Genomic DNA, 12176 nt, shown 5'->3' on the forward strand with positions numbered 1-12176 from the left:
AGCCCTGCAGAAATGACAGCACAATCCCATCTCCCTGGGTACCGAGGGCAAACAGACTCCGGAGAGAGAAGGTCAACTTAGACCAGCTCAGTTTTAACAGTACTGAAGTCTTCCCATTTTATTCCAAGCTCTGGCTCCCAGCACAGCAGCTCTGAAGGCTGCAAGCCCCCAGGTGAGCCAAACTCAGCAGCTTGCAGGCGTACAGAGCAGCTGGGTTAGCTCTGGCCTAAAGCCAGAAAGTTGCCACAGAAATGACAAAGAGGAGGAGAAACTCCTGAGGAAAGCTGATCTTTGAAAAATCCCTCTCCAGAGAAGCAGTGAGTGATGGAAAAGCCACACTGCAGGCTGGCCCTTGGTCACAGGGGGAGTGAGCACAAAGCAACCCACCCACCAGCACATCCCTGCCAGCTGGGCTGTTTCTAAGAGACACAGCAGATGCCACCTACGCTGGTGAGGGCTCAGCTCCCCGCGTGCGGCCCCAAGAGGCTTTGCCCACACAGCTCTTGTGCCCCGGGCAGTAGCAGATATTTCACTGCTGCTGGTACAGCACAGCTTTAGACTGCTGGCACTCAGAGAGAACAAATTCATGAAGGGTGTTTGGCAGACTCAGACGAGTGCTACAGCAAGTGGATCAGAGACAATCCTGGGGACTAAAGTGTGTGTTTGAAGCATCTAACAGAAGGGTATCGGCATCGGTACAGCCTGGGTATCTACATTTGGAGTCAGGCACCTTGCAAATTGCAGTGACAAATGAGCCCTTACTCCAGCAGAGAGAGCAAAAAAGTCACCTGTGAAGTCACAGAACATCTTTGACACTGCTTCCCTCGGAGCTGAGCAAAGTCTGAGAGAACACTCCATGTCCAGAGGGACATTTTGCAGATGAACAGGAGCAGCAGAGGAGGTAGCAGAGAGGGGGCTGGCAGCCCTGCTATTACAATGGCAATTCCCTCTGACTTGCCAGCATTAGAGACCAAACATCCATAGTCACCCTTTGTCTTTTATAGGAAGACCTTCACGACAAACTTGGTGTTTTTCAAGGAGCTTTAAATGCACCAGTTGAAAGTTTTAGAGCGCAACCTTGAATTTCTCATGGCTGTATTTCCCATTTTGGGGTGAGGCCTTGCTAAGTGTCCCCCTTTGAGAGGCAGGTACCCTCTAAGGAGAATGGCACCTACATAATGGGATGAGTTTCCACAAGTGACTCAACTTTTAGGAAAAATCTAAGTAGTAACAGCAAAGAGCACAATATAGTTAATATTACAACAGGCAGGAGGTTTTCCCTTCTCTGTGTTAACCAGGGCCTCCTGCTCTGTCATTAAATGAGTGGATTTTGTTCCACACTTCCAGCAAGGTCCACTAAAAGGATTTTAGAAGCAGAGCAGCGCTTCGTCACTAGCATGGTCTACAATGTAACGAAGAAAGGATTTCTGTTACCTGTCCAAGGTCCAGGGTGACGTTGACCTGGTTGAACTCCAGTCCCCGGGAAAGAGGGGGGCTCTGCCACCAGCGCTCTGTCCCATCAATGGCATTTGTGATGGGGTGGGCCTTGTTGCTGTTTGCAGAGGAGCAGATGTCGCAGTACTGGCCCTGGTGGAAAGTACAAAAACAACATTTAACTCTGGCCAGAAAAACATGGTACAAAGCAGACAGATATCACAGCAATCCAGAAAACACAGGGTGTAAGCCTGCTAAAGCAAATCAAGAGACGGAAATTTCTGTTGGCACCAATTTAAAGTGCGGATGCAAAAAGGTACGTGAAAAGGCTCAAAACCCCCACAACCACCCAGTGCGGAATTTGGGCTGCTCTAAGCAGCATCCCTCCTGAATTTCAGATATGCAGTGAACATTGGCAAAGGATCCCAGACTCAAAGGACTAGTTATCAGAAGCAGAGGAAGGAGTATCTGAGGGAGAAGCTGCACTGCCAGTGAAGAGCAGTGGCTCAAACTCCGTGGCCAGCAGCTCCTCTGCTGAGGCTGCCACTCACACCCACCCCTGCCGAGCCCAGAGATCCTGACCTGAACCATTCAGTCACTTCTATGGGCTCAGACTGGCAGCTCCTCTGCCCAGCTCCCTGCAATCTGTTTCTTGTCCACCTATTCATTTCACAATATAGTTCTTTCAGCTATGTTCTCAAGCTTAGTCTCGCAGCCAAGTTCCTTTTGCTGATGATGCTGCAATGCAAGGCCAGAAAGGGACAGCCCCAGCTGTCAGCTGGCCAGGGTCTGCCATCACTTCTCTGCCTTGCTTTTGTGGCCAGGGTGGTTTTGTCAGCTCCATGGACACGCTGCCAGAGAAAACAACGCTGCAACTTTAACAGCACCTCCTGAGCAGGATCAGACAAAGACCTGAGCTGTTAGGGGCAATTCTTTCTCTCTCATTAACGGACAAATGAATCTGACCCATGCTCAAAGAAACCTGCAAAGAGCCCTGAAAACTGGCAAATTGTTTTGTGTAGCCTCTGTTGTGTCACTTGAATTGCTGCTGCAAACAGCCGGGAAGGGAGCTGTGTTACAGGCAGTTTTCCTTTTAAAGGCGCAGTTATCCCCGGGCAGGAATGCTGCCCTTGCCTGTCCCAGCTGCAGCCACCGTTAATATTACACCAGGTACAAGATCTCAAGACAGGTAATCCCCTTGCTGCCCCTACAAGGGCTGAGGCAAGGCAGAGCCACTGCAGACTGTGTGATTTTCCAGATGCTCCAAACTCTGGAGGAATCTCAGTGCAAAGGAAACAGATTTCACAGCATTATTCCTCACTGCCACCTGCTTTGTTACTTGCAGGCAGTTCTCCAACACAAATTGCCCTGAACAAGAACACTTTTAAATTATTTCCTCTAGAGATATGGAAATAGAGACAGGCAAGCACAAAGCCAAAGAAAAGGGGAGCTGAAACCATCCAGGTAACCCTGACATTCATGCAGGGAGCACTCAGTGTACAGAGAGGTCACAAGGCTGGTTTGGACATGCTTTGAGCCAGGAGGGAGAGCAGACCAGATAAAACTGACCCAACTCTTCAGCTCAAACCTTTAATTGGAACCGGTGCAACAGGTTGTGTGGAAATTTCTGCTGCACAACACTGAGGTGGGGGGGGAGAGCGAGGCAAGATTAAAAAATGGGCATAAGTAACAAAAAAAATAAAGTGCTTTCATGCTTTAAATTCTTGCCACAGATGTAAAAAGCATTTTGAACCCAAAGGTCACATTGATGGGAGACAGTCAACTCAAGTTGAGTAAGAGTGGAGTAAAAATTAGGATCAGCTGCTCCACATTTATAATGCTGCTGTTGTCCCTCCCTGGGCAGCCTGCTGGGCTGGGAACACATCAACAGCTGAACCAGGTTTGCTGTTCAAAGTGTGATTAGCCTCTCTGATGCACCAGTTGCTCATTAGTTGTTTCATTAGAGCCAGACCTAAACCTGACCTGAAACATTTCCAGCTATTTGTGTTTTAGAGCAACTCAGCCTCCTGCACATTGTGTTAGGTTCTCTACAGGGAATTTCTGACATCAGCAAGAGGATTTTAATTAAAAAGCAATTGTGAGCTGCAGGCTTAGCAGAGACAGCAGGTTGCCAGAGCAGGAGAGGCGTGGACACTACAAAGGTATGGCCACAGAAAGAACTTCAGCAATGCAAGGAGTTGCAAGGCGGCTCAGAGAACATAAAACTGCCACTATCAGAGCAAACTGCAAAGAGGGAGAGATAAGGAGGAGGTTTGAATGAGGGGCAGCTTCCAGAGACCTGCAAGGCCTGATCCTTCACAGGTCAGTGGGAACTTTGAAGTTTCCTCTGAGCATAAAGACAAGCTGGGCACCCTGCTGGCACCACTCTCAGGGGACACAGGTGGCTTTGTCCCAGTTTACCTGACCCTGCCATGACCCACCACCAGCTCCCCTCACCTGATTTATCAGAAAGCCACAGGGAGCATGGGGCTGCTGGGGATGAGGTAAAAAGGGCAAGAAACGGGGTGTAAAAAGTACTGTTTCAGACAAAGTTCCTGCTTGCAAGCTGCTCCCTGGGCTGTCCCTGCAGATCAGCTGCTCACATGGAGTTAAGCAGGCACTGCCTCACCAGGTGTCTTTTCTGCGGGCAACAACAACTTGTTCCAAAACTGTGTTTTCAGCCACAGTCAAACCACTGAAATGCAACACTATCACAGATGTAAACACAGAAGAGACACGTGCAGAGAGCTACAGCACCAATTGTCACCTGGAGCACTGAGAGCCCCGGGCTGAGCCCGATTCCCTCTGCCACACAGAGCTACACACCAAAGACACAGCATGGGATAAAGAGGCACCAGGACAAATGGTCACCGACACCACAGCATATCAAAAGAGAATGTCACTTAACCCTAAGACACTGAGGAATGAAACAGCTTCAGATTTCATCTGTTACCAATACCTGAAAGAGTGAGAGGACCAGAGCTCTGGTCAGTGCCCACGCTCCTCAGGCAAGGATAGCTCAGGGCTGCAGTTCAGCGTGCAAAGCAGTGCTCTGAACACAGGGCTGGGGTGAAGACAGGCTTCAGAGAAAGGCACAAGCAGCACTGACTTGAAATCGGTCAAATTTGTTGTATGTTCTGAAATTCTGAGGTCTATAATTGCTTCCGTTAATGCCAGTAACCTGCCTCACTGTTACACTCCTAATCTGAAATAATCATCTACAACCCTGCCCCACCCCAGGAGCAGTGCATGATCCCTGCTGGTTTTGGAATAGCCCTCAGGCACAGGGGTGGGATGGGGAACATGAGCACATGGCTGTGTCTTTGCAGAGCTGCCTGTTTTGGAAGACAGATAGTTACAAGCATCTCCAGTAAAGCTTAATCAAAAAAAGAAGCCTGTGATCTCTCTTTTGCCTCATCCTCAAGACATTATCATTAAGGCAGGTCTGCCCACGCTGAGGAGTGCGTTTGACAAGGGAAGCAAACCTCCATGGCAAGTTCCTTTCAGCACACCTCAGCATTGCTGTGCCTCACATCCTTCCAGACTGAAAAGCCCCCCACAGTTGGAAATGCAGTCTTCTGCCAAAAAGCCCTGAATAAAGCAAAGGAAACTCCTTGAAAAGGTTTACAGCCTTCCCAGAAGCCGTGCCAAAACCACTTCAAGCTTCTTTAGGGCAGCATTACTTCAGAAAACTTAATGATTATTGGCACTTTAAGACCATCATGTTTAAAAGTCAGTGAACTCCCTTTTCTGAAATCTTCTACAATGTCAAATTAAACCAGCAGAAAACAGAGAACTGACTGAACTAATTTATTAGATGATTGTATTAATGTTTATCCTGGGTCTTTAATCAAGCAAATGTCCCTTCACCAACAGAGTATGCGGATGTCTCTTGGAGGGTCCCAAGCAGCACTGTTCCAGTATTCCTGATGAAAACTCCTTATGCCACAGCCACATCACACATGAGCAGCATGGAGCAGGTGAATGGAGAATGGAAGGGACTCTGGGCTGGTGGGACACGCAGGCAGCAAGAACGTGCATGTGGAGTTCATTATTGCTGTTTCAGTCCTCTCAAATTGAACACTTCCCTCCCACCTCCCCTCCTTGCTTTAGTCACTGGGTGGTGCCAAGACCCCTAACGGGGATGAATTGGGAACTCTGACCTCTGCCCTGATGCCTCCCTTTTCCTCCCCTCCCTTTTAGGTGCTGCCTGTGGTCATGGAAAGGAGCCACTACAAAAGGACTTTTCTAAAGCTTTCAAACTGAGCGAAGCCCGCTGGCCTGGGAAGTGGTGCTCAGATCAAAGCCCCCCTGTGCCAGAGCTGCACAGGGGACAGGAGGGGGTCACTGCAGAATTCCACAGCTCAGGAGCTGTGTTTGGCAGTGGGGGCATGCTGGGGCTGCCCCCACAGCTGGTACAGCCTGAAGGGTTTCCTTCAGTCACCAGCATCCTTAGTGCTGCATGTCATGCTGAGCTAGCAGGGTGGCCAGAGCACAGATGGACACATGTGGAGTGATAAATGCATACCCACATTTGCCAGCTTTTCCAAACAGCCTTATCCTCCCAGTTTTGCTTGGCACATTATTCACCTATTTGTTTGCAAGTGCACCGAGTAGCAGTTACTTCTTCACCTTTCCTTACTGCTTTGCCTCACTGGAGGCACAGTTACTACATGGAACTCCCTGTAAGCCTCCTGCTACTGGGACTTAAAGCTGCCTCGAGTTACACTATTTTACAGTGCAGTGAAGTGAAACATCGCTTTAAAAGGTGGCAAAACTCGGAGGAGGATACGTCAGGTTTTTGCCATCCAGTGACATCTTCAACCATTTATAATACACAGACAGCAAAATTCCATGTCATAACCGCACAATAGCCGGAAAATTCCGAGTGCAGCAATAACTCAGGAGAATGCGGACAGAATGAGAAAAACGCTTCAGAGACGATCTTGTAACAAAGCCACCCCCACCAAAAGGCCGAGAAAGGCTCGGTCTGAGAAAGTGACAGTTTTCCTTTGCTCATCCATGTTGTTACACACAACAGGGACAGCCCATTGCTCCACTGCAACAGGTGACTGGCACCACGACCCTCACAAGCAGCACGCAGAAAACACTGAGCAGCAGCTGGTGAATCTGTGGCTGGCTGCCTTCAGGGGGGACACTGGGTCCGCGGTTCCTGCAACTAAACCTGGTGTTTTACAAGCCTGTGTACAACTGTTCTTTCCTCCCTTCAAGGGAGCCATAGCTGTTCCACTGCACTGCAGCTTTCACCGTCTACATTCCTGGCTGCAAGCTCCCTCTGGGCAGCTTAAAATGGGACCCCTGAGATAAGTCACCTGACATTCGCTTGTAAAATCCACCCTCCTAACTTTCCCCTCTGCTCATCCCAATGCCCCACCGAAAACACGGGGAACGGTGGAGTTAAAACACATCAAGGTAAATATTATCACGTTCAAGACACATCAAAGTAAACATTAAACATTATTCCCTGAGTAGCAAAGGGAGTTTGGGTGCTGGTTTTCCCGGGATTTTAAAAAGATAAAGGACCCAAAACTTTAAAAATAATGCCCCGGGAACTCAGCGAGCCGCCTTTCATGCGAGCAACTCCTGGCAAGGCTGGGACAGAGACCGAGCACGTGCGTCCCACGGCCCCGCTGCTCCGGGGCGGAGCTGGGCAGGGGGATGCCCAGGGACCACCCCTCCCTGAGCCCCCAGCACTGACCCACCCGCGGCTGCTGCACCAGCTCTGCCCGAGGCAGCCGCTGATGCGTGGGAAAACGCGCGGAGCGGGGCCCTGCCCGCCCAGCCCCGGGCTGCCCCCGCCGCAGCCCCTGCGCTCCGCGGCGACACCGAGAACCGGGGGCGCACAAAGGGGGCTCGGACCCGAGCGCACCCCCGGCCGCGCCGCCCCGGCGAGGCTCCGCCAGCCGCCCGTGCGTGCGCGGGCTCCGTCCCCTCCTCCCCCGCCCCGGCCGTACCTGGATAGTCTGGTTGGGGTCCCCCCCGGCCACCGGGCCCCCCACCAGCTTGCAGTACAGATCCTCCACGGCGCGGCGGCCGCCGGCGCCCGTCGCCTCCTCGCCGCAGGTGGCGGTGGCGGAGATGCGGGTGCCCTCGGCCAGGTTGAAGTAGGGCGGGTGGAGGCTGTGCCCGTTCACATCGCTGGGGAAGGAGGCGGGCGGCCGGGCGGCGGCGGCGGGCAGCGCCAGCAGCAGCGGCAGCAGCAGGAGCCGCGCACCGCCCCGCTCCGCCGCCCTCGCCATCTTCGCTCGGCGGGGCCGGGCAGCGCTGCGGCACCGACACCGGTACCGGCTCCGTTCCCCCGGCTCCGCTGCCGCCGCCCCGCTCGGCTCTGCCCCGCGCCGCCGCCGCCGCCGCGCTACTTCAGCCCCGGCAGCGGGGAGGGGCCGCGGCAGCCCCGCCGCCCCGATTAACCCTTTGCCGCCCCGGGAGCCCCCCTCTGCCCAGCCGGCCTCGCCCCGGCACCCACCCCCCCGGCCCCGCCAGAGCGAGGGGAGGCCGAGTGGGGTGAAGGGATGCCCCCCTTCCCAAATAAACGGGGACGGGATCCCCCGGGAACAATGTGCCCATTGTATCTGCGGGGCTGCGCTGCCCGCGGCGGCTCGCTGGTGTTTTAGTACGTTAAACTCCATTAACCGATAGATCGGGTTATCTACAGGAAAAAACTCTATTACTAATTAACAAAGCGGGAAGGCCTAACCAAACCCAGTTCGCTCTCCTGGAGGTATGCTGTGGGTTCGCAATTAATTTGGGCAGTGAAAATTTTACTTCCACTTTCCCCGGAAAGGATGGCTTTGGGGAAATGACTTTACCTTCTCACCTAAGGGTGAAGGAAGCAGCTCAGCGATAACCCAGCTCTCCCATCCCTCCGTGGTGTGACTTGCAGGGACACACACACTGCCAGGTGTGTACATGCTGCTGGGGGGAAGACATTTTACAGATAAAATCCTGAACATAAATAAAGAGCAACACATAAATTAACTCATCAAACCACTGCTTCGATTTTCCAGCAAGCACGGGCTATTTTTAAATCCAAGAATTAAATGATACGCACAAAGTGTTGTGCCTGAACTGGATAAGACTTTCTTTAAACTAGGACATACCAAGAGACCAGGTCTGGACTCCAAACAGTTGGATTGTTGCGGTATTTGAACCCCACAGGAAGCAAAACAAGCTCTTGAGCATGTCCAGGTCTTCGCAGGCTGCTGCGGGGCATTTGCTCTTTGCATCGCATCATTCTCTTTGTTTCTTTTTTTCTGCGGACAGCCTAAGAGGTACCAGAACTCTTGGAAAAGTTACTGCCTTAAGTATGAAAAGCTTTTTAAAAAAACCCCAACAAACCCAAAAACTCATTGTGATGCGCGTGGTTCAAATATGTAGTTCCACAAACCGAATTCACACATGCCGTGTACCAGCCAGGCTCTGCAATTACCCCGATTTTAGCACTTTCAGAGGGGTTTGAAAGATCCCTCTTACTGTGCCTGGAGCACTGTAAATGTAGGTGAGTGTATATATCGATTTATTGTAACGTTTCCACAGGGCGCTGCAGGCAGTGGGACTGTCACAGCCCCCCGGGCGGGTGCCGCTTGGGAATGCTGGTGGGTGCCAGCATCGGGAGGTGGAGGAGTGCGGGAGCCCTCATGCCATCGGGAGCCGGGGAGCCACCCAGTGCCAGCTGTTTCTCGGGGATCACATTGTCATGACATCAGGACTTGTGAACGCAGGGCGGTGAGAGGTGCCTGGTTCCACATGGTGAGGAAGCACTGAAGCACGGCCGCCAAGCCCATTCAGTTAGAAAGACTTCCTAAAGCGCTTTCAGACATCTTTTAACCCCCTCCTGCTCGCCCGTCTCTTTGGAGACCTTTCTCCTGGTTTCCCCACTTCATGCAAGATCTTATCGCTCCGCGGATGAATGTATCCTTTAAAAGCTAAATAGAACCTTTAAAAACAAATTCTTATCACGAGAACAGGCAGTCTTCGCCCTTTAAACCGTGCTTGAAAATGGGTAGGTTCCTCTGGGAACAGCCACCTTTGAAAATACTTGTGCTCTGCAGTAATGGTTAACTAACATGTTTATGCACGGGAGACCAATACTCCGCAGGACAGGAATTAAAACTTCCTTAAACTTTATCAAATGCCTTACTTAATTAGCTACTTACACCCCACGGCACCTGTAAATATGTAAAAAGAGTTAACAAGGAGAGCAGGGCACAGATTAGGGAAATAACTTTCTCCCACCCCCACAAGAGTTTCAGGGCAAAACACTTGGGCCAGTCTAATTAATATCTGTAATCCCTCTAGTGGTAATATAATTAATCTCCCTTCCAAAATGCAATTAAGGAAAGTGAAATCACAGTTAGCACGTGGGTTTTGTGGCACAGACTCAGGAGCACCATGCAGAAAAAATGACCCTCTACTGTCTGAACTGGCCTCCAGTCGACTGCAGAGCTTCTTTCAAGGACAGTTTGAAGACTGAAATCATACTGAGGCCACCTGTAACTGAGGGGATCTGAAGCTGTCCACGAAGCAATGGAAATGGTTTAAAGAAAGAGCATTCTGAGGGTCTTTTTCCAGCTCAGGAAGAAAAGGTCAGAGGGTTTTTAACATTGCTAAACATCCAATTTAGAGGTTAACCAAAAAGTTGAGGTTAACAACTTGAACTCCTTCCCTGATGCCATCTCTTTTCAGCCATACTCAGGGAAAAAAGTCATATTTGCTAATTTGGACTGGACACGAGTCCCATCTGGTCTAACATCTCACCTGAGAGTCACCAGCAGCAAACATTTCCAGTGAAAACCCCCGTGGGTGGGCAACGAATACTCTGCTCCCAAAAAAGATGCTGCCTGATTTATAATAGCTAGAACTTAGCTTGAGCAGTGAAGCTTTTCTTCCATTTAAGAGGTTTTTCTAAGCATAAATTTCAACATCCCTGGACATTTGCCATTCCTTTACTGCTCTGATCCCTCTTTGAATTTTACTGGTTTCTTGAGCTTTGCAACGGTGCTTCTTGGCTCGGCTTCACAAAGCTGGTCACAGTGACATGCTCTCAAATAAGAGGTGTTGAAGCAGAAGAGACTTTTCATTTTAAATCAAATCCACTACCAGTGAATGCAGAAAGAACCGGGGAAAAAAAAAAAAACAGCCTGTATCAGTCCTACTCCAATCTTCTCTGAGCCAACATGTAGTAACACGACCTCAGCCATGCTGTTACCCATCTGCATCCACTAAAGACATCTGAGTCCCACTGAAGGTTTTACTTTTGCCTCCCTAAAAACTGCAGGACCATGAGGAGCTTGCCAGAAGCTGCCACCAGAAACAACAAGCTCTTTCTTCAAGCAAGCTGTAGAGTGACAGAAGAGCTTAAAAGAGGTCTGAGAACAAATTGAGTGTATGGGCTCCAAACAACTTATCTTGATGAGGAAAAGCAGTTCTTAAATCTGAACAAAGATTCTGCAAGTTACAAGTGAGAGTTTTCCTGTCTACCCAGACCCTTTTAACCTACAGCAGGAGCACAGGGAAGCATCCCACAGCCAAGAAGCGAGGCCTGCCGAGTAAATCAGTGGTGCCACAGACACATTCTGCTTGCTTGAATAAATTATCTGGTTTTATATTGTCTATTACACAGAGAAATGAAAGAACTTCTCCTCACTCCAGGAAAAGCAACATGTGGCCTATGGAGAAAGACTTGTTGCCTTCACTTACAGTATTTCCTACCAAGGCACCACCACAGCCAGAGCAGTCACTGGGAGCAGGGCCTGAGCCAAGAGAAATAAGTGAGCATATGGTTCCTGTATGGTGTAGGGTCAGGAACATGTTATCTTAGGGAAGATTTAATCACTTTCCTGCTACCCTGCTGCAGGCTGTGTGAAGGAATGTGTTTCCTGAGCTGTGCTCTGTGCTGACCCAAGAACTTCACGCCAAGCTCGCCATTTATAAGCGTGTTGTGTCTTGACACAAGTGTGTCAGGAGCAGCTACCAGGAGCTAAGAACTAATTCCAGATGAGCTGGAGTTGGACTAACACAAGCCAGAAGTGCAATCAATATCCTTCAAGCACATCTACAGCTTTATAATTTTACAGTCTCCACAGGCTCTACCTGAGATGTTTGTAAAACAAATCCACAAAAGGCATGAACAGATTCCATGTGAGGTTTGCAGTGCGTTTGCTGAGTTCACAGAGGCTTGGGAAGGAGTTCCCCTCCTATTCACACAGACCCCCACCCATGCACATACAGACAGTTCTGCAAACAGCCCCCAAACAGAGACCCAAAGTACATTTCCCCTGTTTGTTCTTCAAACTGACAGCTCAATTACAGCTTTTTAAACCCTTCTGCATTGGGGGAGCTAGGGCACAGCTTGAATCTACAGTGGGAAGGGACTGGAGGGTTTTGTTGAAAGCATGAGGAATTTGGCCAGGATCTGCCTTGGTTTCTCAGACTGGTTCTTATGAATATATAAAGCCAAAGGCCAGAGGGGATGATCAAACTCATCACACTACCATCTGCTGCCATCTGCTTTTATGAAAGAATTCCTGGTGCTGGTTTTGCCATATTAACAGAAATAGTTAAGACTGGACAAACCAGACCAGACTGATAAGGTGATTCAATAGGAAGCAAGTCTAGGAAAGACAGGATTCTTTATATCTTTTTTGGAATTGAATTACACCATGTGAAAATGCAACCCCCTAAAACTGCCAAGTGCCAAGGAGCATTAGCAGGAGCTGAAT

General features: G+C 50.1%; 1 protein-coding gene across 3 annotated transcripts in view; it reads right to left on the bottom strand.

Annotated features, from left to right (window-relative positions):
* The window catches only part of LAMA5 (laminin subunit alpha 5), an 85231-nt gene extending 77452 nt beyond the window's left edge, over positions 1–7779 (bottom strand). For all 3 annotated transcript variants that reach the window (XM_042046208.1, XM_042046203.1, XM_042046195.1), the window contains exons 1-2: positions 7410–7779; positions 1435–1587 (exon numbers count right to left, since the gene is read on the bottom strand). In XM_042046208.1, coding sequence (XP_041902142.1) covers positions 1435–1587; positions 7410–7694 — 438 coding nt within the window. In that variant the 5' untranslated portion in view covers positions 7695–7779. The remainder of the gene's footprint in view (positions 1–1434; positions 1588–7409) is intronic.
* Between the last annotated feature and the right edge of the window lie 4397 nt (positions 7780–12176).

Source organism: Corvus kubaryi, unplaced genomic scaffold, assembly GCF_017639235.1.
Source record: "Corvus kubaryi isolate FWS band 111438036 unplaced genomic scaffold, C.kubaryi_AGA036_p1.0 134, whole genome shotgun sequence".
Taxonomy (NCBI): domain Eukaryota; kingdom Metazoa; phylum Chordata; class Aves; order Passeriformes; family Corvidae; genus Corvus; species Corvus kubaryi.